General features: G+C 45.9%; 1 protein-coding gene across 1 annotated transcript; it reads right to left on the reverse strand.

Annotated features, from left to right (window-relative positions):
- On the reverse strand, positions 1-25,422 carry LOC115393752 (rho-related GTP-binding protein RhoN-like). Its single transcript, XM_030098858.1, has 5 exons — positions 25,078-25,422; positions 23,534-23,621; positions 7,160-7,269; positions 4,058-4,192; positions 1-995 (listed from the first exon to the last, which is right to left on the reverse strand). The coding sequence occupies exons 1-5, from the start codon at positions 25,183-25,185 to the stop codon at positions 741-743; spliced, it is 696 nt and encodes a 231-aa protein (XP_029954718.1). The 5' UTR covers positions 25,186-25,422; the 3' UTR covers positions 1-740.
- Between the last annotated feature and the right edge of the window lie 1,827 nt (positions 25,423-27,249).

Raw genomic sequence — 27,249 nt, forward strand, 5'->3', positions numbered from 1 at the left:
AAGTTGTTTTTATTTATTCTTTTTTTTTTTTTCCATTATCACATGTACAACATAATATTCACTCTGAACACTCTGCCAGCCTCTCCCTCCCGGTGTGGATCATTAGAATTCTATTAATTATACAACACTTCAGTGTCACGTGGTGAGTGGTTATTTAGTTTTCAGAAGTAAAAGCACTTGTGGTTTAAGAAAATTAGTGTCGTCTGGTTTTGTTTTGTCCGGATTTTCGTTTGGATTCACGGGATGAAGCGGTGCAGCAGGTCTCAGTCCCTGCGCGTCGTGTTGTGCTTGAATTTACTGAAACAACTTGAAGACGGGACATCGTTTCAAAACAGGAAACAACACAATGGAGGTCAACGCTTCCTGCAAGGCGAAACATTTCCCTCCAAACGCTTTTCTCCGATAATCTCTGCATTTGCTATCTCCTCTCCTGTGTTCCATTTGCCAACGAGCCTCTTTTTTGTCCACTTTTTCAAATAAAAGCATTAAAGAAAAATTGCTTTTGTTGCCACTGCGATGGCCTGCCCTGATGAGAACACGGCGACAAAGAAAAACAACAAGCAGATTTTTTTTTTTGCCAGAAATGGACAAAATGACCCCCCTAAAGGAGTCCGCGGGACAGAATTCCGTTTTCATTGCATTGTCCTTTTATGCAGTGCAAAATCTGACAAGAATTCACCAATAAATTAAGTCCGTGTGCGCCGTGGCCGACGTCCGTCCGTCCATCCGTCCGGCCGGCCCTACATGAGCACGCAGCTCTTGGCCCGGTCCTTCCTCATGGCGGGCGGGCGCTCGTGAATCTCAGTCCGGGGGGGCTGCTGGGAGACCCGCTTGAGGCCGCGGCGCGAGCCGGCGCGCTTGAGCTGGGGCCGGTGGATGCTGGAGACGGACGACAGGGTGGTGACGTGGAAGACGTCGCGGACGCTGTTCTCCGAGTACTTGGAGGTGCACTCGGCGTACGCCACGGCGCCGATCTGCCTCGCCAGGTTAGTGCCCTGGAACACAGAACAGAGCCAGAACACTGAGACACGACTCGAAGCCTTTTGTTTGGATCCGACTGCGGGCTCTAATCATACCGTCATTAGCGCTAATGACTAAAATATACAAATGTTTTGAGACAAATGATTTAATTATTTGAGTGAGCAAAATGACAATTTGCTCCGCACGCCGCTTCCAAATCCCAGAAACTGTGCCAGTTAGCTACATTTGATTAGTTGCCAAGTAACGACATGTAAATGACAGAAGAAAAAGAAAGAAAAAATCCTTGTAATAAGTAAAATAAATCTGCCAGAGCGAGACGTGGAGCCTGTCTGCACGTCAACGCAAGAAAGCAGAGATGCTAGCGAGTTAGCATTAGCTTGAAAGCTAGAAGTTTGTAAAAACAAACACAATTTTTTGATTTTTTACTGTATTTTGCGCCAGACTGTTTCATTAAAATTTACTTTATATTGAGATTGTAGTCATTTTCAGTATTAATTTTTCAGTTTTGTCAAACTATCGACATTTTCAACATGGACGCTATGCTAACAACAAAGAAAATCTTTAAAGTTTAAATTAAAGCCCACTGTTACTCTGTTGTACCGGTCCGGCTTACTCAAGAGGAAACTGGGCAGATTGTGGCCCTGGAGCTGAAATGACTGATATAGATATTAAATCTTTATCTTGACATTAGTCCTTCCTCCTCCAGTCTAGTTATTTAGCAAGACAACTACAATGCACGGTTTATGGTGCTGTTGATAATTTCACAGCACAAAATAAAGGTATTTTCTCTTCTGCTGCATTTTCTGTGAGAGTGTGGTGGATTACACAGGAAGCTGCCGTCACACAATCCGTCCCTGGTTCTTCCGTTGCACCGTGCGCGCTCATGTTCAGTATAACTCCCCGCTCGTAAAGCCGCGCTCTCCCAGGGGCCGGGGTGCCGATAGCCAGCCGGGGCGGACGGAAACCATCCTCCTCTCAGTTATGAAATATTCAGAGGCGATCGTTGGAAGTGGAAACGTGGAGGCTAAAAGCCGGGCTCATTCCCGGACGGCTCCACCTGTAAACGGCTTTTAAGTGTTTCCTCCTTTCCTGTGTGATGAAGATCACTCTGTAATAAAACAGGTGAACCGAGAATTTACTGTGATTCAGCAAAAAAACACTTATGTTCCCTCGTCTTGGGTTCGACTTTCTTATTTTTGGATCATGAATATTTCTCTGGCGGTGGAGAAGGTGTTGAGCCGTCAGCGTGAGACGGACCATATTGAAGAGACGCCATATGGCCTGATATTATTCTGCCTCTGCGAGAGAACTATCCGGGAGGCTACATTATTTTTGCATTAGCGGAAAGGCTCCGGCACTTGAAGTATTTATTTTGACGCCCCTAAGCCGATTACGGCCGCAGTCACGGTGTGTTTTTGCGGCTGACTGTGGAGACGTCGCTCCCTCCAGGGTTCACGTCAGCCGGTCAAGCGGCTGCGGCGTAAAAGACCTCGGCGGCTTTTTGAATGAAGAAAAGCTCTTTGGCTTTTACATACAGCGTCATCCACATCCAGCCCACGCACTGTAATTTATCATTTTCTACTCGATCAATGGAGTCTGATCACAGCGAGGCCAGTTATTACACTCCAGACATGGCCTGCTATGTTTGTTGCCAAGATTAAGGGTTTTTTTTTTCTTCTTCTTCTCCAATACTTGAAAGACGATGTTCAGCTTCAAGTGCAGCCGGAGTGTTTGTCACTGCTCATTAGTCACTCTGAAGTCTGGCTGTGGTTAAAAATCTCAGTAATGAATGTGTTTCAATTTAATTAAAACTTGACTTGTTGCATAAGTGAACTTATAGAGATCTTTAAATGATCGAGTGAACTCAGTAAGTTTTGTCTCTATGATAACCAGGTTTTCTTCTAAAGATACTGAATCCTGCATGTATGCAGCTCAGCATTAATAACTAAATATTCAACAATAAGGGCCTGTTTATACAGTGAAAATGCAGCTTTATTGCATTAACTGAACTTAAGCGCAGTAAAAATACATTAAAACCATCTTTATCTATATTTTGGAAGTAAGAGGACAAAAGCATGAGACACCTGACAGAAGAGGAAATCTGGACCACATAATAAAAGTGAGCGCTGGCAGGGAAATTGGCGCCCACGAGGCTCCGAGCGGAGCAGATTACAGTCATGATGGAACCGATGGAGGAAACGTAAACACTCCTCATCCGACGCCTCATTCAAGCGTTTCAAGACGGGCAAACCGGAAGAAACGTCCCCCGACAGGAAACACTTTACTAAAGTACCTATTAACGTAACACAAGTATGTAATTCCCTGAATCCAAACGCAGTAGAAGACACGGCGGTGGTGAATCTCTCCTGCAGGTAAAGTCGAGGGAAACATGAAAAAGGTCCACGGCTTCAGCGAACTTGAAGAAAAACTCATTTCTTCCAGCAAACTTATCAGAGATCTTGACGAAGCAGTCCTGACGCCATTACTGACGGGACAATAAAGGTCGCTACCTCTGCTTCGTCAGAAGTACGGGGGAATAATAATTTGTTGACAAAGGGACGCCATGAAGTGGGAATTCACATTTACATGAAAATAAGCTATTAAAATTCATGTATGCCACCGCTCATTGCTCCAAGACACAAACAAAACTGCTGTATTATCGCACATCCGGCTATTTGTCTCCTGCTTTGTTCACTTCCAGCTCCTTTATACTTTATTAGTTATGATCTGAAGCCAATGACACACCTTAAATGTATTCCTGTTTGTCTTTATAAGGGAGGACGGTAAGAGGTGTGATTCGTTTGGATTCCGATAAAATTGTGTGTAAATCAGAGTTGCAACGAAATACAATGAAAAATTACAAAGGACTTCACAATAAAAGCCATACGTCATGCATTTTCCAGACATTGTGACACTAAATTATGTAGATGCTGTTCAGTTTTTCACATTTTTCATTGGGCGATCCATCACCGGCGCCGGATTCACTCAGAATGAGATCATGAGCTGCAGCATAGCTCATGTTCCACCAGGGACGCTTTATTTTAGAGGAAAATGTTTGTTTCTCCGGACGCCTCACCTGCTCGTGGGTGACGGGGATCAGTCTGTGTTTGGACAGCTCCCTCAGCACGTTGATGTCTGTCCTCATGTCCAGCTTGCAGCCCACCAGCACCACCTTGGCGTTGGGGCAGAACTCCTGCGTCTCTCCTTGCCACTGTCAACCCAAAGGACAAATACCGATCAGTGTCACGTTCATCAATATATTTCTTTTTTCCAAATGGTCGGTTTCTTTATGATATAACTTGAGAAGTGCGGCCAGTTGGGACGACGAGGCCGAGTGGAAACCTTGAAAGTGGCCCAGCGTCGTGGGCAGTCTGCATGCATTCAGCCTCTCTTTTGAGCCGTGCCCATTCAGCTGCACAGCCTGGTTAGGACATAATTCCCCATTACCTGCTCATACCTCTGCATTTTTCAAGTCGTTTCTGTGATGAAACGGTCTCACGGCTTTGTCTGTTGAAAAGAGAAATCTGAATATCGACGGAGTGTTTGTGTTAGAACGCGGACGGAGCTTTTGTGAAGAACAATCCTGCACAAAAATGTACAGTTTTTAACGAATGCGCATCTCTATTAATGAAGTGCTCAAATTTCTGGAGATTAAACAGCCAACATTCCTCGTCCTTTCATTGTTTGAAATGTTGTCTTACCACACGGCTTCAGGGAAAATAAGGAGGAATAAACACCAAGCTGTGGACTGCAGTGGCTTTGTGAGCGCGACTCGCTCGTGGTCCTACACTTCATAAAGAGAAACAGAACAGACAATAGGCCGGAGACGCAGACAAGACTGGAGCCATTAAACTCCTTCTCTAACCGGCTCCTTCTCGCTGTGGCTCCTTTCATTATCCCCTCGCTCCATGGCAGAGACCACCACTCTGAGCACTGTTGCTCCATTTGTTTCCTCTCACAAAGAGATTTTCTCTCTCTCTCTCTCTCTCCTGGATGCTCTCTGTTGTGCAGAGTGAGCCATCGCCTTTCAATAGGCCTGAACCGTGTGTGCAACTGGTGAACGGCAGCGATTTAGATGAGTCACAAAGGGCCCCCGGGACGAGCGGCGCATTGTCTGCGTCCATGCTGCGTACCGGCGAGCGGAGTTTGCTTTACCAAAAGGAGCAAAATTTAACTTGTTCATGTGTTGTTTTTCTTCCTGTTAATCTCAACTGATGCGTTTCAGAAATATATGCGATCCACGTTGCCGCACTGTGAAAGTACGATGTGACTGGAGGAGAAGACAAACAGGCCATTTAATCCGACGTTTATTGGATCCGAGTGTACGGCTTGATGAATGTGTTGCATGATTGTATAATAACTTACATATAATATGCATCGAGTGAGAAGCTCTGCTCCTTTTTCCAAGAAAACTTTTATTTTCTTGCAGTAATTTGATATTTCAGTCTGTTTTGTTGCTTCTCTGCTCCTTTAATTTTGTTTCTATCGTGGATGCTCCAATCCCAAGGTGGGTGATCGATGTGTCAAAGTGTCCTTGAGCAAAACACTCAACCCCATGACGAAGTCACGATCGTCTGTGTGTGTGTGTGTGTGTGTATGTGTGTGTGTGAGTATGAACAAGGCTGACAGCATAAAGCACAATGAGGCAGCTGGAGCAGTGAAAAGTCCATTCGCTCTCTCTAGTCATGGTAAAATTGAATTTTATGCACAATAAGCTGAATAAAAATGTGGTATTTTGCAGCAAGATAAAACACATTTATCCCCATAATCTAATAACGACACAATGATCCTTCAGTTTAAACATACAGTGAGAATTATGTCCATATTTAAATAAAAGAAAATTTGATCCAGCTGGAAAATAATGGATCTGATGCTTGAATAATTTATCGAAAAACAATGTCTAAAGTTTAAAATGTGCCTATTTCTGGAATGTCAAACATACGGGGGCCACATGCTGCCTGGTTTCATCTTCAGTGGGCCAAACCGGTAAATAGTGTCACAATAACATAAATAATAACAACAATCTCAACATCAAGCCAATTTTAATGATACTTTCTGATGCAAAATACTGTAAAATGTGTGGAAAAACTTCTCCGATAGCTGTTGCATTAAGCATGTCTTTACAAACCAGTTTTGGCTCACAGGCCTTATGTTTGACATCCCTAATGAACGGCTTTACATTTTGGGAAAATACACTCCTTAAACGTTCTTAAAGTGCTTTAAGTAGTTTTGACAGCTTTTAAATTCACCGTTTATAAAGTGACGGAGGAAATCTGCATCCTGTGTAATCCCAAAAGATTCGGACTGGTTCAGAAAGTGTAATCTGTGGAAATGAATATGAATTTCAAAGACGTTGGGTGTGAAACCGTGAACAGACTGAGGTGAGCCTCTCATAATCTTTGAATCAAACGAATACTGGGAGGGAAACAAGATCAGCAAAGAAAGGAGGAGAGATGTTGACAGGCTGCTGGTCTGAAACCTACAGGAGGAAAATAAGGACGAGAAAATGTTGCAGGGGGGGAAGATTGAGGCAATAATCAAGAAGTGATATCTGCACAGAGGCAGGGATAACATTTCAGACTCAGACAGCCTGACGTGGAAGATACGGAGATCGATGAGGAGATTGTGAAGGAAGAAAAGCCACGATAGGCGAGAATAAAGGAGACAAAAAAAGCGAAGCGATGAGGAGTTAAGGGCTGCGTTTACAGCAGAGCGATGCTGAGAGAGAGGAGCGGCGGGTGCAGAATCCGGCCGTCGTCTGAGAACGAGTCAATAGAAAACATTTAAATGAGATTCTGAACTGATCCACTTCATCTCCGCTTTGAAAAGACTGACCCTTCAACGTGTCACTCTGGCATCCCGTGCACGCATCGTATCATCGAGCGTATTCACCGCAGCGCCAAAGGTCGCCCGCCGAGGTCAAAGGTCAAGTTGGCTCTCGAGTGAAGCCCACGCCGATGTGGGAATTCGCCCGCCGTGCAGTACGGAGGGAGTGTGTGCGGACGGAGGGAGGTCAAACGTCTCGAATCCACAGAAAAATCCAAAATACTTTTTCAAAAACTTTGTCTAACTAACTGTTTATGGATAACAGGGAGGTTTGAATGATTCAGTCTGTGAAGAATTCATTATTCGCCACCCTCACCCTCTTCAGACAACTCAGAAAATTACACATCTTTACCTTTTTCAGGACGCTGTCCAGCGTCTCCGGGCGGCTGATGTCGAAGCAGATGAGCACGGCGTCTGAGTCGGGGTAAGCCAGCGGCCGCACGTTGTCGTAGTAGGCCGAACCTGTGGGGGGAGAAACACACACAAACACACAAACACACACACATGAGCGACGCGTCCACGTGGACTGGATGCTGTCGAGTTACTTTGCCAAAGAGTTAACTTTTTATCACTAAGTGGGTCATTATGGAGCACATTTGGCAGTAATAACTATGATTAGCTGTAATTACCAAGAACTGAGGGACTCTGCAGATGACTGGGAGTGGGCGTGATTCACATACACACACACACACACACACACACACACACACACACATAGAGAGGCCTCGTTCACAAACCCCGGCCTGCATCTGGCCGCCTCCAAAAGCCCAGAGACAGACATGTGACAGTGATATAATGAACGGCCCACACAAAGCGTCACCTGGCGTCCCAGAGTGCCGTGTTTTGTTGCCGCCGGGGCCCCTTGATGAATTGGGCATTGTGACCTGGGCGAGGGGACACATTCCTATCCAGAGGGGACAACATTCCCTCCGCGTTTCCATCATTGTGTCCGACGCCGGGTCTTTTTCTTTTTTTTTTGTCGCCGTGCGCGGCGCGTTGGCAACCTCACAAAAACGCTTCCTACGGGAAATTCCCACCGAGGCTGTTTGAAACGGGAGAACATATAGCTCTCAAGTTGATTTTATTTTAAAGAATCTCCACGTTTTATTTAAAAACTGTGAAATCTCTTGAATGCGGGTTAAACGCTGTTGGTACTTTGGTCTTGAATTGCATGAACTAAAACAGACGCACTCTAAAATCCTGAATGATTGAATGAATAAAGGTCAGGTTACAGATGATTCTTGCCTTTACTGCAGAAAGCCAACTGATGCAGTTTCTAAGTCGTGATTATATAGTATTAGCAGATCAGGAATCCAACACACAGGTATGATTTTTGTGTGCATCAGGATTAAAAAAATGAAGGAAAAAAAAAATGCAGACACTTTCTGTGGTGCTGTCAGATTTGGCCCCAAAGCAAATCGTACTTGTGGTCAAAAAATGTCAAACTAAAGGCCACGACCATTTCCCCCTCCCCGTCTCTTTGACTAATCCCCGCTCTCGGGTTTCACACATTTCCTAACACCACTTCCCATTTGATATTTCACTGCTTCGTAGGTGCAGAGCCACGCAAAATCGGGCTGATTAATGGAATAAGTGAGGAAGAGAGACAGTGAGAGAGGAAGTAGACGTTAACACAAGCAAACGCATCAACCACCACGTTAGAAATTCCTTCAGGTTGACACAAGAGTGACACACAAGTAGAACAGAGGGGGAAACGGCGAGTAAACTTTATATTTAGAGGTATAAAATACTGCTGGCCTGGTGTGTGCAACAGGGCGGGATGCTATAAAAGAAGCCTTTAAATGCTGAGCGAACACTTCTGCAGGCGGCGCAGGTCTATGGTTTACAGTCAGGTCGGCACCACTCCAAGTCGGCCCCGGCCAACTCGGCACCGCCCCGGGATACAGTCAACTCGGCATCAAGCCAAGTCGGCATCAAGCCAAGTCGGCATCTCGCCAAGTCGGCCTCACGGGCGGGGGGGCTCTCGAGTGGCCGAGTTGGTCGGTGCGGACTTGACTGTAAGCTGCTTACCAACTCGGCCAAAAGCGTCTTTCTTTTTTTTTTTAATCACGATGGTGGATAATGTACCTGGGAGCTTCATGTTTGACGTCCGAGTAGCTTAGCTACAAGCGCGCAGCGCTTAGCGGCTGTCTGGTCATGTGACCGGTCCCAAGGCATTCTGGGAATCGTAGTGCAGCGATGCCGGCTGCGCCGCGACGATTTGCAGTTTTTTTCGTGCCGGCAGCGCCGCTTCTCCTCACGTAGCAGGCAGGGGACTGGAGGACAAACTGTGTGGTTATGGTGACTGACAGGTTAGAGGTGGAGAATGGACCTGGAGCTTCATGGTTGACGTCCTGTTTGAACCGAGTAGCTTAGCTACGAGCGCACAGCGCGAGCGGCTGTCTGGTCATGTGACCAGATCATGTGACCGGCATGTGATCCGCGAACGCTGCATGATCAAACCAGTCGCCTGCATTATAATTTTATTGTAATGTTCTCCACCCCTGAAGTTTGGTCAGCCAGTACAATTAATTTATTTTTACCCAATCAGTGGAAACCTAGAAAGACCGAAGCTGCATGACGAACTCGATCATACTTGTTGTATTTCATCCCAACCACAACATAATACCTGTATTGCATTATGCTTATGCTGATTTGTTCATTTCTGATCAACATTGTTAGTTTATCAGTCATTATTCTTTTCTTTAACAAACATTGTCATTTGCAAAAGCATGTATTTTGTTGTAAATGTTGTTTGCCCGCCATCTAGTGTGCGTCAACAGTAATAGCAACTGGGACTGTAATATCAAACGATTACCAGTCGTACATGTTAAGCTGTTCATATGGTTTCTTGGCGTTCATAAGCTCATAAACGTAGCCCTCCGGTAAAATATTATATACATTTCATTTCACTGAAATGACGGTCGTCATGTTTACATTTAAATCACGTGTCAAACTCCAGTCCTCAGGAGCGGTGATCCTACATGTTTTAGATCTAATTGTAAATCTAACTGTACTGGCTGACCAAACTTCAGGGGTGGAGAACATTACAATAAAATTATAATGCAGGCGACTGGTTTGATCATGCAGCGTTCGCGGATCACATGCCGGTCACATGATCTGGTCACATGACCAGACAGCCGCTCGCGCTGTGCGCTCGTAGCTAAGCTACTCGGTTCAAACAGGACGTCAACCATGAAGCTCCAGGTCCATTCTCCACCTCTAACCTGTCAGTCACCATAACCACACAGTTTGTCCTCCAGTCCCCTGCCTGCTACGTGAGGAGAAGCGGCGCTGCCGGCACGAAAAAAACTGCAAATCGTCGCGGCGCAGCCGGCATCGCTGCACTACGATTCCCAGAATGCCTTGGGACCGGTCACATGACCAGACAGCCGCTAAGCGCTGCGCGCTTGTAGCTAAGCTACTCGGACGTCAAACATGAAGCTCCCAGGTACATTATCCACCATCGTGATTAAAAAAAAAAGAAAGACGCTTTTGGCCGAGTTGGTAAGCAGCTTACAGTCAAGTCCGCACCGACCAACTCGGCCACTCGAGAGCCCCCCCCCCGCCCGCGAGGCCGACTTGGCGAGATGCCGACTTGGCTTGATGCCGACTTGGCTTGATGCCGAGTTGACTGTATCCCGGGGCTGTGCCGAGTTGGCCGGGGCCGACTTGGAGTGGTGCCGACCTGACTGTATCCCCAGGTCTATATAGGCTACAGCGAAGCAGAGCAATGCTTTCCCAGTCACCAGGAGTTATGCCGCCGTTTTCAGAGAAACACAAACGCAGAGATGACAAAACAAACCGTCCGACGGCTTCCTCTCTTCACTTTTAATTTTTCTCACCAGATGAGTGTGTCTGTCCTTGACATGAAACAGCGGCTCAATATGTTTACTTCTAATTCTTAAGAATACTAAAAAGAAAAAGAAAATGTGCCTTTTACATTGATTTTCTTCAGCTCACACTGATTATTTTATCGCTGGGCGCCTTTGTGGACACACTGCTGTTTTTCTTGGCAGGTAATAACCACATGTGTCTGAGTGAAATCATTTGAAGCGCGGCGTATCCCGGCGGACAGGCTGGAGAACAAACGGAACAGGAGCCCATGCTAGAAAACATCACTCCCCGGGGCGACCGGGAGGGCCGAGGCTCCACAGAGCGCCGCTCCACGCCGAAATTACTGCCGGTTTCTGTTCAGAGAGGCTGAGAGATCAGGATAGAAAATATAACTCGACGCTCAGAAAGGAGCACCAGAGAAAAAAACGTAGCTTATAATTAGGAAAGAAGAGGCGAATTGTGACATATTATACTGCGTTAATTCAAAATATGTTGGACATTTCATACTCTGTGACAGTTTCGGTGGCTGCTAAATTAGCTCACACTTAAACTGCTCAACTGGCAGACACTGCACCGAGCATCGATTTCACCCTGCAACTCTGTCACTGCTCAAATGAAATTCTAAAAACCCAGTAATCAGGAGTCAGAGACTCGGCCCCGTGTTATGTAACGTACCTGCGCTCCACCCATTAAGACCACACCAGCGGTTTGTTTAGCAGTCTGTCTGCGGTGCGGAGGTGATTAGTTTTCTCCGGTCGGTTCTTCTTCGGCAGTAATACGCTCTTTATTGTTCTGCCAAAATCCTGCGTTCAGTCTGACTGCCGCTGCCAGAGTAAACAAGCGTCAAGTCCCTCCTGAGAGTCGAGTCCCTGCACTCAGACGATCGTCCTCATCCTGCTCATCACAGAGTCCGTAAACAGGTACCTGCCAAGAGCTCTTTACATGAAGGGCTTGTTAATTTAGCTGAAGCAGAAGCTTTTGATGTGCCTCACAACAGATCGGAGGGGAAAAAGGGAAGAAAGAAAACATCATTTGGTTTCTTGATATGTGATTGATGTCTGTGTCGTGTTGGTTCTCCAACATGAAACCAACGTCAGGCGGCATAAAGACATGCCTCTCTCTATTGATTTCCCACAATCAATAACTGTTTTAGTTAATACATTCACAAATACGTGAAATTAAAGGATTGCTCGGTGTTTCTTGATCATAAACACTACACTGGTGTCTTGGAGACAGAACGAGATGTCAGGATTCATCAGGGTTCAGAGTGCAGCTGAACAGCCAGACGATGCAGCAGGCGCTCGTTTTTGTTTCCTGTACTGATGTGTTTCACCTGTGCCTGATTGTTGTTTCCTGTCCTGATGTGTTTCACCTGTGTCTGATTGCTGTTTCCTGTCTTGATGTGTTTCACCTGTGCCTGATTGCTGTTTCCTGTCCTGATGTGTTTCACCTCTGCCCGATTGTGTGATCGTCTTCACCTGTCGGCTGCAGCATGTTGGTTCATCTGTCTTCCCAGAGTTTCATTGTTATCTCCTATGATCTTCAGTACTGTGTGCTTTAGTACTTTTGGACGTTTTGTACTTGGTTTTCTTTCATTCCCCCATTAAAATGATCACTGTCACACAGAAACTGCTTGTAAAAGTAGCAACTACGCTGATTTTAAAATGAGGAAAATCAGACTGGATGTTTTCACATAAAAAATAATTCAATAGAGACAAAAAGGGAGATGGTTCCTAAATAAAATTCAAGAGGAAAAATGATGAATAAAATGGGCCGACGGGAGCTGCTTCAAACAAAAACTAATTTAACCGATGGAGGATGTTCAGAAAAAAAGAGCCAAAACGAATGAGAACAAAAGCACAAACCAAATCTGTCCTCCGAGTCTGAGACGGTAACAAAGAACATTATCTCAGTGTGTAATCAGCCTGCACCAAGATCCAGAAGTTTGGTAATTTTCCACTGATCAGAGAATCACACACACCACTGAATAACTACAGAGAGCGATCAGAAGCAGCAGCAAGGCGTGTGACTGAACCCGAACACCCGGGGTGAGGAAACACACGGCTTCAAATCAGATCTGAGGCTGATGGGAGTGATTTCACCACGCCGTCTTGGCGTGTTTACAACATGTCGGCCTCGTTTGTCATTTATACTAATTGACCAGAGTTCACCATCCTTCATGAATCTGAGAGGTTACAGAGGTAACTATAGCTAAACAACACTCTGAAGGACAGTGTTTTAAAATTACAATTATCAATATAATATACTCTGCAGGATACCCACAATGTCGCTATGCTCTACCAAATACCTGCAGACGCCATGTTGGCGACCGCTCTGGCTTGGGAAATTATCCATTTTCAAAAATGTTATTCATTCAGGTCAATTGTGTCAGCGTCATGAAAATGTCATTCAGAGCAGCAAGTCTGGAAATGACACAAACAGTGCGGCGTTCGCCCTGATGATAATTATAATATACTGGAAATGCAACAAATAAGGGAATCACTCAAGCTGAAAAACTCATTCAGATCCACTGTTCCTCATAAAACTTGAATTAGCATAATCTTGGATAATGGCTGCACACACACACACACACACACAGCGAGCCTCGAGGTTTCACGATGTCAAGTAATCCATGTTTAGCGCCGGAGCAGCAGCTAATGCGTATTGATCTGTGAGCTTTCCTGACCCTCCCTGGGAGCCGGAGAGCGACGCCCCTCGTGGGAAGATCCCTGCTGTCGGACCCGGATCGGCTCCATCTGCCTCCATCAAAAACCCTCTCATCAACCTCGCAGGAGACGCAGGTCTGCAGCGTGTGTTTATCCATCTCGACGGCCGTCATTACTGTCATTTAACACACTCTCAGCTCCTTGAAAGTCTCCAGAAGGCGTGAATATGGTGGAGGTTTGTTGTTTTCTTTTTGCATTTCACTGCAAAATGAGGCGACTCCGCGCGAGGCTGTCGAGGTTTGGACGCTCCGCGCTCGCAGAAGGCCGCGTTTCCGTCTTCCCACCCGTGCGCGGCGAGCTCGGCCCTGTAATGCCGCCGTAATGACACGTTTTAGTGCGGCGGCTACGTGTTTCCTGGAGTAATGTCAGGCATGCGGCCAAACTCGCTGTAATAGAAGTGTTGGCGAGCCGACGAGCACATAAACCACTTCAGTGGATTCTGACGCTGCACGACTTCGGTGGCATTTGCGGCGCACGGTGGGAACTTCACGTCAGCCGGCGCAGAAAGAGCCTCACGACAGAGTTTCTGCTAGTCATTTTCTTTAACTCTTTTGTTATTTTAAGTAACCTGTCATCCATGCGAGCATCGGCAGCTGATTCAGTCAGTTTCTGTTGGCTGACTCATCCTCTAATTGGCCGTTTAGCCGTGCTGGAGAGTTCACGTGCGTCCCGAGCCGTCGCCGCACGCCATTGTTCGGTGACACACGTATGACGGGCGTGAGAGTTTCGACATGTGACGCTCCTTTAAAAGCATAAACCTTTTCTCAAAACCGACTCCCGGGAATCGTGTGTTTCACACCCAGAACAGCTCCGACCATTGTCAAAAGGACAAAACATGTAATATTCATGCACTCTGCTATGTGCGGCAGAATTTTGTCAATAGAATTTTGATCTATTTTCTTTTAAACGCTGCTGAGAGAGTCCTCATTTCTCCCCATTTCGTCTGAACTGGTGAAACTCATCACGAAGCCTCCGCCGCCGTACTTCCAGACCTGTCTTTGGTTAGTCAGGCTCAACGCTGTAGAATCGCTGATATGAGACAATCAGACTCATCGTATCTCTCAGGATTCTTCACGCTGCATGATTCACAAGAAACACACACACACACACACACACCTTGAGACGTTTGCACAGTAAATTATCATTAATCCTCTCTTACGACAGTTTTGTCATCCAGCAGCGCAGTAATGTTCATTAATATTAAAATCCTGTTTGTCCTCGTCACGCCCCTCTAAAAATACAAGGCCTTTAACAGGTTTGAATCCAGCTCGGAATAAATCTTGTAGATTAATATATTTTTTCCGCCTGTTCACCCAAACATGTAAATAATGCCCTCCAGTCACGTTGTGTGAGAAGCGCCGCCGACGTGGAGGCAGCCTGTGCGTTGGGATGACATCTGAGTCTGCACTGCTCTGCGCGCCAGCGGCGGATAATCACACAGCTTACATTAATAAATACTCTGAGGCGCCCTGCAGAGCAGGCAGCTTGTGGCTCTGTCAGCGCGGCGCACAGAAATCTCCCCTCACGTCAACATTAAGTGGCTGTTTTTTGTTTTCCCATTTACATAGAATAGATACAGTTATTCATGGATTTCTCACCAAATCAAAGGTAGTCTAGCATGTATGGTGTGTTACATTCCTTTGGATGCTAAAAGAACGGACCGATGAGACATCTTTTCAGCATTTTAGGGGCATAAATACTTAATATGCAAGAAAAGAAGGAGAAGACGAGTCCGGTTAAGAACAGATGGAGTTGGCTCGGTTGCCATGAGGATGGCTCAAATGTCAAATGCACTTTCTGAGAAACTTTGACCCTGAGAACAGGGGGGCTCATATATGGAGGATGGAGGCAGAGTCGTTTCCATGGCTACATCTGATTGTACAAGAATGCCACGCTGCACTCTCAAATTGATGTTAATTTTATCTTAGTTGCATTTTTTTCAGATTATTTACTAAGAAGAGGGTTTTGTGTGAGAGGGATTTTTAATGGGGGAAACCTGACTGCTTTGCTTCTGTCTTAAAAAGTTTTATTTTTCAATCAGAAAAAGTCTGCAAACAAAAAACCGCAGCGAGCCAGCTGTGGAAATGTCTCTCATCACAATGAGGTCTGATATTTACACAAAACCAAACAACACACTCTCAATATAAATTCAATTTTAATTAACCCTTCTGATGTGAAATACAGTAAAAAGTCTAAAAAAAAACCCTTCTCCTATAGCTGTTGCTTTATGCACGTTGTAACAAGCTAATGCTAGCTTGCTAGCAATGCGTTAACTCACTTTCATCTCCGATATCTCAGCCCAGCTCTCAGTGTTTTGTTGTGTCCACTGCTTCCAAGAAGTTACAGAGGGTTTAAAATGACTCTACAAAAAGTTTGTGACTATAAAAAGTAAAAGTTTTGTGATAGCTGTATTTATACTTTCACCCATTTGTTTGTTTTGCTGCTGTACAGAAACCGTCTTCCTGTCAGCAGCCATTCACTGCAGTTTAAATTTGCCACTTTTCTCACTTCTCTCTTTTACTTACTCGGTAATCAATCTGTTAAACTTTCTAACCTTCACATATGTGACATTAAAGATAAGTGACATTTCTGTCCTCTTCAATTATGGCCGATAAAATATGCCGGTGCAGTTTTTCCTCATTATGTCAGCTTAAATTGCCCGAAGAGCAGCTCTTCAATTAACAAATCAATTAACAGCGCTGACGCACGATTCATTCAGTTCCGGCTTTAACTAAAACCCACAGTGGAATTAAACAGTAAGAGCCGCTCCCTCGCATGTCGACACTAATCACTTTTAGATGCGCATAAATATTGGATTGGTATAAGTGGAGTACAGCGCGCCGCCGTCATGCCTGAATATTAAACAATAGACCGGAGGACCGAGCGGCGCTGCCAAGCCGCGTCAGCCTGTCAGCAGAGCGACAACATATTTTGATTATCCGTGCCACAAACAATCTGAAGGCCGCTCGGCTGAAGCCTGCGTCGACAGCTGCTTCTTTTACGGCGCCTCTCCAGGGTTACGAGCCGTCCTGCCAAAGTTTGCTCAGCCTCACTTTCAGGTTACTCGAGTCTGACTCGAGCTTCTCACTCAGGGCGAGCCGAGCATCGCGGCTGCCTCTCGCTGAAGTATTCTATGTGATGTTATATTTGTGAGGCGTCGGGCGCAGAGGGAGCGCGGCGCCGGCGAGCTGAAATCAGCAGCAATCCTGCAGGAGTCCTTAAAATTAATGACGGAGGGAACAGACTGGCATCTGGGCATCTCCGCTCCGCATTAAACCTCCCGGCTCCTGTTGTGATTTCATAGGCTGTCAACTCCGCCACGGCCCTCTGTTCCCCCGCGCCGGCCCGGCTCTCGGCTCGAGCCCGGCGAAGGTGTGTGTGGCCCTCAGATGGATAGGTTGCTTAGTGAAAACAAACACTCCGCCCTGCTGATTCTGCACCTCGGGAGGGAGAATGCCCTGCGGCCTCGAGAGGAGAGGCGAGACGAAAGTCTGCTAAAAACTCAAATCGAGCTCTGAAGCTCCGTTTATTGCAAAATACCTGCAAGTACAGCGTGTGACTGAGGAGCACAGCTGCAGAGTACCGAAGTTACTGCAGCGCCAAGGCTGGATGAAAGCGTAAAGTTGTGTTAAACACTGATTTAGAAAAAGATAGCCTGAAACAATGAACACATTTTGTACAATTATGTTGCTTGAGCTCATCCGACTGCGTTCCGGGGCACATTAGACAACCGAGAGTCACTGAACTCATGACTTTAATTCACATTTCACTACGTTTTTCTTCCCTTCTTGACCCGTTGGGGATCAGTGAGCAATAAGCCAACAGTGCAGCGGATTTAAGGGATTTAATAAAACATAATCTAAACGTGGAATATCAGTGTCTGTCCAGCAGAGAGATATTAAAGTGCAGGAGGAAGCGGGTCGCCGCGCTGCACCACCTGCCCTCTGAAGACTGATAGATCAGGTGTCGGGGGTTGAAACGAGCGGCCAAAGAGGCGTCTTGCATTATAGATAAGGACCAGAGAGGACCTTAAGTGGATGGATGGGACTTGAGTGGCCTCTTTATGTGTTTGTGCATCCAAACCAAATGCAATGCACAAAGTTTAATTTATTTTTTTTTTCCAATCACATAACGTGACGACTGAGCCGTTTCAGTTTGGTTTTCTCATCACTTTTTCTAAAAGATGGATGAAAACGACGCCCAGTTTGAAAGATTCAGACCTGAAGGCCGTTTCCATCCCGACCGGGCGTCTGGGTGAGACAGACGGCTCGGTTACTCATGCACCGGGAGCCGAGAGACGGGGCGGGCGTCCCCCGGGAGGAGGGGGGGTGGGTGGGGGGGGGAGCGGAGACGCATCTGGGCCATTGATTTTCAATGTACCCTTGGCCTCCTAATGGGCTGCGTGAGCAGGAGAGGATCAGACCGGCTCGACTGGAGCACGGCCTCGCCTCATGAAAACCCACCGACTTTCATTTGGCCCCCGCTCGCCGTACGCCCCCCCCCCCCCCCACTGAGCACTTAAAACCGAGCACTCCACTCCACTCCTCGTGCCCTCACTGTCTCTATTTATACGCTCCCCACTTGTGCGATCTCCCGGAGCACTTACTGGAGCTGGCGCTGGAACACAAACACACACGTTCGGCGGGACAAACAACCGAAACCGCGCTCTGGGCCGCTCGCCCCCTCCAGATGCTCGCTCACATCTGGGTCGCGCTTTTCAAGGAGCCAGTTTGTGATCGGGGGTCAAAAAAGCCGCTCATGAATGAATGATGGACTGTGGAGGCTGATCCCCGCCGCAGACCCTCCTCGCCTCACCGCGTCTCCGCGTCGCGTTTGTGTTTGTGTACGTTTTGAACCCTCAGGCGAGCGAGCGTTACTGACGATTCCGGTTTCGTCTAAACCTGCCTCGAGGACGGAGTCGGAGGTTTCGCTGTGTGCGACTCTGCAGGTCGAGCCTGTTGTTCGATCGCCTCTCGTACCTTCACCTGTTTGCGTTACGAGAGCGGCCTGCGGGCGTGGATGTGCTTTTTTTTTCTCTCTGTTTTGTTTTTTTAAACTAAAAGCACAAAACGAACGTATCCCATCCCATCGCTCAGCTACTTCTAATTTCTTTGCGGCACCAGTGGAAAATTACTCACAACAAAGAAAACAAACAAACCACTTGAATTACCTCTCAGTGACGACAATTAAAACGCCGAAAACAACTAAATTGAGGACATTTTTTGCAATTACAGAGTTTTTAGCAACTGGAGAAGAGCACAAACAATCTTATATGGAAAACAGCTGCTATTTACATTTTGAGCTAAACCAACATTTGCATTTATTTAGAACTCAATACCTACTTTTTTTTTTTTTTTTTTTTAGGTGTTTAGCTCATCTCCTGAGGAAAACGCACGCTTCTTTAGCTTCCTAATGATCCGATATGTTAAGCAGCTACCCACGGTGCGTCAGCAGAACGTAACGTGCAGGAGATTCTGCAGATTTATGTCTCACAAGCAGCTGCCTGTTGTTCCTGAACATTATGCTGATGACACTGATCTGAGCCACAAAATGCAGAAAACTCTGTGTGATTCCATTCATATATGTGCTTCCATGAGCTGCCGTTCAGTGCCTTACCTCCTCCATCCTAAATCCTAGCATATGCACTCTGAAGTCTCGAAGGTGAAGCAGGACAAATAGCGAGTTAACGCCAACTTTTAATATTACAGGATGATGATATATTATTACATTCGATTGGAGGGAGAAGTGATTTCAGGGCAAACTCCTGATTAGAACCAGACGATTAACTGAGAATGTAAAGGTCACCCCTGCAGTCTATGTATTCATTTAATTTATGACCTTTTTAAGCCTTTTATGGGGGAATTGCTCGATAATTGACTTGCACAGATGCTCGGCTACGCCGAATTCCTCAGGGCTCCAGTCAAAACAGTTCTGACTCCGTGCAAACAGCCCCGGAGGTCAGTCGCTGCAAGGAGGCTCCGAAGGAACGAACGAACCGGCGAATGAGTGAATGAACGAATATATGTACTTTATTCTGCCGCCGCAACAGCTACAGGTAAATCTGCCGTCTTTTCACATCGAGACAAATTACCGGGCGTCCGATGAGACGTCCGCGCCGCCCGGATGATCTTACAAGAGAGGAGCGCGGGATTTCCGGAGGAAATGAGAAAAAGATTGAGTGAGGAAGAGACGCGGAGACGGATAGAGATACGGACAAAGAAAACGCTAGCTAAGCTGATCAAAGTGCAATAGTGCTGAGAGGGCAGCGCCCCGATACAGAGGGACTCCTGACCTTGACTCACTGGAGGCAGAGAGCGGCGAGCGGCTGGCAGCCAAACGGGATATTAGAAGGAATGGATGAAATTAAAGTGAGGAGGAGAAAAGTGCAGAGGAGGGCAAACCCCGGACGTATAAACCGTGTTACGGCAAATTAGGCCAGCCGGGATCAGATCCTGGGATGTTCCATTTCACTTTTATTATTTTATGCTTTCTTCAAGGTCTGATAACGCGACCGCTGCGTCATCACGATCAACAATTCTCAGCTTTATGTCTTTTCTCTTTTAATCTAACATTGGACTGCGCAGGGCCCCGCGGCCGGCCCGAACGCCGCTGAAGCTCCCTGCAGTGCAGCGACTGGATTTCTGCGATTTTCAAGTGAAAACGTAAAAACTTCTGTTGCATTTCGGGGATTCAATAAATTGTTTTTTCCTCTGCAGCGTGAGATTAATGGCAGCTGTGGTCAGATGTGTGTGTGTGTGTGTGTGTGTGTGTGTGTGTGTGTGTGTGTGTGTGTGTGTGTGTGTGTGTGTGTTTCTTCACCGTTCTGTTCCTGCTGCGTTCCAGAAAAGGAAGGAGGGCAAAAACATTTAACACTGGCGTGTTTGGAGCAGGTGGGGGTGGAGGGGGGTGTACAGGCCTGTGTGTGAGATGAAGAATGAAGCCGACAGGGGGCAAGTGTTTGGTCACACGGCGAGCGCCTGATTAATTAAACCCACTGTTTGCTCCTGGAGGCTCGTTCTGGCTCCTCGCCCGCCGCTCCGGTGTCTGTGGGACCGCGGCGGCTCGGCCGGCTCGTTCCCTTTGGCCCCTCGCCGTCTCCTCATCCTAATCTTACGTTGCTCGCCGCTATCCTCACAGGAGCTCCCCTCGGTGATGAGCTGGTGGTTTTTATCGTCTGTGTTTCAAACCTCCGGTGCTCTGAAACCTGGAACGCAGTCCCAGAGTCCCAGCGCCCATGTATCTGTTTGTCTCTCCCCACAACTTCTGACAGAAAAAAAATAAGGTAATTTTGAAGACCAACAGCAGTTTTTTGACCACAGTAAACGTGAAAAACCTTCCACAGAAGGGTTTTCTTCATTTCCTCTGTTCACCTGCCGCTACACCGACTGATCTGTTTCCTATGCGTGTCTGCACACGTCCGTGAGCACACCAGCTCGTGCACCCGGGCAAAAAAAAAAACAGTACATTATGTACATAATCAAACAAAACGGATCGCATAAGGAATGTATGTCGGAGCAGAAGTTTGAAACTCGGGGGCATTAGAGGCAGCGTTACTGTAATCCCTCCGCTCAGCCGCTAATCACAGGAGGGAGACGCCGTGGGAGCGCTGTGGCGATGGTGATGGAGGTATCAATGCACTCATATCTCTCAGAGAATAGCTGCGAAACAACACACACACACACACACACACACACACACACACACACACACCCCTCTCCTTTACTTAAGGAGCTGGAAATAGAGCTACAGAGATCGACTGTCATTAACTCAATCACCCCAGAGAGGCTCCTGAAGGTGTAATATGGAACATCTTCTCACTCCGACTCACACAATCAGCCGACTATCATCATTCTTCTGCACATGCATGAGCAGATGAGCAATAACTAAGATGTAATAATGTAAATAATGATGTGTTTTCTCTTCAAATGTCGTATAAATGGGGCCTCAGACAAATAAAGGTCAAACCACCAACATGGCGATTGGAAAATAAAAGTAAAAGCACAGCTGCCCAAAGCTCAAATATTCAAACTATTTATGTTGATGATTCATACAGGTGGAGGTATGGCGTTGGGAATTAGTCCGAACATGCCCATTCAGCTGATCTCAGTCTTTCTTTTTGTTTTTTTTTCCGTCCCTGCAGTCTCTTGTCCTCTCCGTTTATATCGCACACAGTAAAACGCGCCGCAAACTGACGACGGTTTTCAGCCACACAAACACTTGTTCAGGTCTGATGGTTTGTCTCTGAAGGCAATCACAGTTTTATTACGTCCTTCGATCATCTTTGCCACGGAGTCGCTCCACCTTCAGCCCTGACTCAAAACTCATCGCAGCTCCTGATTCCAGGTGGTGACGGGTTAATCGAGGCGACATGACGAGTTTCACTCTAATCAGAGTTTAAAAAGACGTTTTCATAACTGTTCAGACACTTGTGAAGGTGATTATTATTACATTGTTATGTTTGAAAATGCTTTCTATTGTTTTCCATTTGGCCTGCGTGACTCTGTACGGACTCGGCGGGACCGACGCCTGAATAATTCCTGGTCTGGTTGTTGGAAAGTCATCCAATAAGCATGAATTAAATCTTTTAAGCCCCTTTTCACATTCAATTTAGCATCGAGTAAAGAAAATTACTGCTTTATGAATTAGAAAAAAGAAGATCAAATTATAAATTCCACATTTGGTTTGCCAGGTTGTTAAGAGAAATACTCCTCAGCCAGCATACGTCCTCCCATCAGGCCTCCAAAACGAGTCCTTATTAAAAAGTAATACCTCTTTTTTCTTTTCACGGCAGCACAGAAGCTCAAATAGGAATAGATTTTTCTACATTTATTTATGAGGACATTTTTTGAGAAGTGTTGTTGGGCCACAGAGGATTTTTCCACCTGGCAGCTTCGCCTCACCTTTTCAAGCTTTTATTGATCACATTTCACAGGCGCTGTGTGGAAGTCCGACCCTGACTCCGCTCCTTCCCGTCTCGCAGGTCAGATTAAGAACTTCAGTCCAGGCCTTTCTCTGTTTGTGGAGCGTTCCCCGTTAAAGGATCAACTTTACAGCCTGGGTATCCATTAAAAACATCACTTTATGAGCGAATCTTTCCGGTTTTTATCATCTAAAACGGTATTTTGCAGTCTCACTTCACATCCTGGGATGGATCTATTTCTCTATTCTGTTTTAAAGCTGCCATTTAAGTAACTGTCGCTTGTTCACATTCCTCACAATGTCTCATTGGCACGTCGTTTCTGAGAGATTACTAACACTTCCTCTAATGTGGAGCTTTGCAAACAGCCCTGCTGTCTCATTGTGGAGAAGAAATTAATTCTGAATAACCTGGATATACAACATATTTGTTAAAGCTATAACTAAAGTGTAAAGCGTCCAGTATGACTGAGACTCCAGCGATGTGACACCGTGAAGTCCTGGAAAACAAAGACTTAAACCAAGGTGGAGTGAATTACTGTTCAAACCTTAAACTCAGGCAGTAATCCAGCAAAGAGCTCAGCGAGAGAAAGGTGTGTGTGTGTGTGTGTGTGTGAGAACCAGCCGGTAATTTCAGAGGGCGTTGTTCGAACGCAGCAGGGCGGCCTCACCCTCTGCAAACTGACAGGCAGCTGCAGCCTCCTGATCTCCAGCCCGTCTGGCTGCTCTGCAGGGCAGGAGGAGGCTCTGGTGGAACGCTGCGCGCTAAACGCCGCTACAGCTGTGTGAGAACACGTTTTTTTTTCTTTTTTTTTTTTTTGGGTGCTGTTATGCAAGTGGGAATGAAATGCAAAAGAAGGAGGAGAAGAAGAAGAAGAAGAAGAAGCCTGGAGGCAGAAAGGGCAGGAAGTTCACTCACAGCCAGAGAATAAGGGAGTCTGACTGCTGGTGCGCCGTAAACTCTCCCAACATCAATATCAAAAAACATGAAATGACTGAATTGCAAAGTACTGTGAATTAAAAAGCAGCGCAAGTCCACACGTATAACTCCCCCCAGGCTGCCGGCTCTCCCGGCCCACAATCAACATTTGTTAACTCAAACGAGCAAATGGGGGGGGAATCTGCCACGTCGCATATTCGGCCCAGATACCAAAGTCTAATTGTGCATCATGTATTCAGGCTTCAGACGCTTCATCAGCTGTTGAATGACGACGTGTTTATCCTCCGGCAGAGAAGCAGAGTCTTACCTGAGGTGTCCCACATGTTGAGCTCGATCCTCTGCTTCTCGATCTCGAAGCTGGCTGTGTAGTTCTCGAACACCGTGGCCACGTAGTTCTGAGAGGAGACACGAGCGAGCGGCGTCAGTCAGAGGGCCATTTTCAAAACTCCAGTTTGATAATTAACTCCAACAGCTGAGGGTGGGAGTGCTGATGAATGTCAAGAGGCAGGAGCCCGGGTGTGTGTGTGTGTGTGTGTGTGGAAAATAGATGAAGCTGGTTCTTAGCTTTGACCTATTTCTCAATTCACAAATTTAGGTCAACAAGCTTTGATTTCATTATCCTGAAAAGCTGAAGAAATTCAAGTCTGTCACTAGAAAGAAGAAGTTCCAGCTCATCACAGCAGGGGGTCGCCTTCCCATTAACATGGAGAATTCAGGCAGTTATGTTATCTGGGGGGGGTCAGGGGGATGCCTTTTCCCAACGACATCCTTCAGTTTAAAGCGTCTGTTATCAATAAATCATGATAAAAACCATGCATTTCATTTTACAACTGAATTTATTATAAGTTTAGGAACAAATGTACATCAGAAAATAGGTTTTAGTGCAAAACTGAACACACAGCAGCAGACAAGATGAAGATGTAGCAGTTTGCTCAAACTGAAAGCATCTAACTAGTACACAGAGTTATGCTTTTGCTTGCCAACAGCTGCTGACAATAGTATATTTTAATGGTGGAAACATCTTCCAGCGGTTCCAGTGGGAATATTCACTCACTGACGACTCAATGAAGTAGGAATTAAACACAACATGGTGCAAAGCATTTGATTATGTGGTTAAAATATTAAAACCACCACTCAAAGAAGTAACACTGAAAGGATACACGTGTGGTTGAATCAATACTTTTTTTTTAATCTCTGAGAAAATGGATAATTAAAATGTTTGTATAAAGTTCTGACAAAGTGCTGCTTTGGATTACAGAAGTCCACAGTGAGTAATGATGGAGGCTGTGTATTGTCTCTCTTATGCAGTTGGAGGTTGGAAACAATTGAAAATCAACTGTTAAAATCCTACAGCTGTTCCCTCTTTATTTGGTGACCTCCTGCCAGGTGATTCCCCCCACAACAGAAAACATGAAAGAAACGTCCCGTGGATCAAACTTTCATGGGAAAAACAAACTCTTTCCGCATCCTATTAAACTATTGAGACACGGAATGTAGACAGGCGTGCATGCGGTGACTCAGTGTTACTCATCAGCTGATATCTCTGGTCTAACCGGTGCGGTGTTCGTGTTTACGGACCGAAGCTGCGTCCAAAGCAGCGGCAGACGCGCCAGATGCGCACAGCACACTGACGAAAATTACAAATAATGAATGTTTGAGACGATTATATATTGGGTTCTTTATCTAAAAGGCATATTATATAACATCAAGACGTTTCCTTAGTGATATAATCTAAGTTTGTGCTAAATGTCAGGCTGGATGGAGACTTCCACGCGCGGGTTCGTTGATTTTACGCACCTGTCCGGAGTAACCACCACTGCTGTATTCATCTGAACCAGACGCCCCCCTTACCTCTGGATACGAGTCTTTGGCAAAAACGTGGAGGAGTGCCGTCTTGCCACACTGCGTGTCGCCGACAACCACGATCTTACACCGGAGTAATCCCTTATTGCTCTCCATCGTGCGCCGTGCTTCACCGGACGCCTCTTGGCATTGAGCTCCAGCGGGGTGCGGAGAGTCGAGGAGCCGCCGCGGAGGCTGGAGACGTTCCTCCCGGGTGTCTGGAGGATAAATCAGTCCGGACGCAAACTTCAGCTCCACAGTCTTGGTGTAGTTTCGGTCACATACTCTGCGCACCGCTGCTGCTGCTGCTGCTGCTGCGCTGCGCTCCTCTGCTGCTGCTGCGGCCAAATGAGGCGCGCGCGCCGGTCTGACTGTACCTGAGCAAAGCCACGTGACCAACCGACCGACCGACTGACTGACTGAGCCAGTTTCCTCCTGTTTCTCCAAAAATAAAGGCCCGCAAAGCTGCTGGAGAGCTGCAGTGGTTTGGATGCAGACGCAGTGAAATACAGTGATGAGGACTGGAAGTAGAAAAATACTAATATTCACATTAATGTAACTAAATTCTGGATACTTTCATGACACGATGATACTTTTATATCTTTCTGTCTTGACTGTGGATTTATTTATGGATCTCTTCAAACATGTTCACACGATCACTTTGTGAACTGAGATCACCAGATGCTCCCTCAGGAGAGGAATCCAGCTCCGGGCGCCGCTGCCAGTGTCTCAGCATGGGCTGACAGATGCAACACACCTTTCAGATTGTTGCACCTCCAGCCTCCTGAGAGAGCAGTGGGAATGAAAGAGTCGGAGCTGCACAAGGAGAAGTGCAGGTTGTTGCGTCAACGTTACAAATACAACTATTCTGAAGGCGCAAATCTGTGCAGCCACACCGAGTTCCCTCCAAATCAACCGGGTTTTATTATTCCTTTTATGACAGTGTTATTTCAGCCAGCACAGCATCAGCAAATATACAGAAAGTCTCTGATGAGCCACTTCTGCTCTGTATTGATCTCTTTAAAAAGCCAATATTCACACTGCAACAGAAATTATGAGAAAAAATACAAGATGTTAAATTACAGAAGCCCCCAGTGGGAGAAGCTGCATGTACTGAAGGGGGAGCAGCACTCAAACAGATAAATAAATCAATACACACATATATATGCACAAATCCATATAGAAATCAAACTTATAACAAGGATCTCATTAGAAATGATTAATTATAAGAGAATCTTTCTCAGATTTCGTTTCCATGCATGCAGGATTTGAAAGGATTTTCCACATTTCCAAGTGTTTCTGCACAGAAACATGTTTTGTATGTTTGTGAATAAACACTAGTTAGAAAACACTCTCTGCAGCAGCTTGTTTACTTATGAGAAGGCATTTGGCGCCATCTGCTGGTCAAGAGGTAAACTGATGTTTTCTTAAACGTTTATGTACATTATGTAAGACAACAGAGCTGCTTGGTTCCATTGCTCACGTGAAATAGCTGCGCTTTCATCTTTAAAGGTTATTAATATAAATGAGATAACATTTAAATGTTAAATAGTTTGCAGACTGATTTAATTATAAACATTACGTCCAATGAACCTTAAACTAACATTTAAAGGTGCTGTAGGCAGGATTCTGCATCTCCGCCATCTTGCTTAGGATTACCTAAGCAAGATGGCGATTTGACCCATCTAAGATGGCCATTTGAAACCCAGCACAGTCAATCCTGTCCTGTTTTCTCTGACATCACGCCCTTACGCAAGTTAAGCCCCTCCCACAAGAATGTGCAACGAACGCCCCTCGACCAATCACGGTTAGAGCCTCAGGGGCTCTCTGATTGGTCAAAGACACCTGGAGCTGTCGAGATTCCTTTTCAGCTCAGAACAGAGACAGATGGAAACGCTGCGCCCTCGCGGTAGTGCAGTTATGCTACACTCCTAAAGGATTATCAATGGATACTCTAACATTTAATCCAAAGAAAACACAGAAAAATTAGCACTGATTGGCAAAATCCTGCCTACAGCACCTTTAATGTTAAAATCGTTTTTTGAAACCAGTGTAATTCAATTTTCTAATTTTCTAAAATACTTGATTTTGAGGTTTTGTTGACTCTGAGCCATAATCATTCACATTTAAAACAATGAATGCCTGAAATATTGCAGATGACATTGTAAAAAGTTGATTAAA

This window comes from Salarias fasciatus, chromosome 8, assembly GCF_902148845.1.
Source record: "Salarias fasciatus chromosome 8, fSalaFa1.1, whole genome shotgun sequence".
Taxonomy (NCBI): Eukaryota; Metazoa; Chordata; class Actinopteri; order Blenniiformes; family Blenniidae; genus Salarias; species Salarias fasciatus.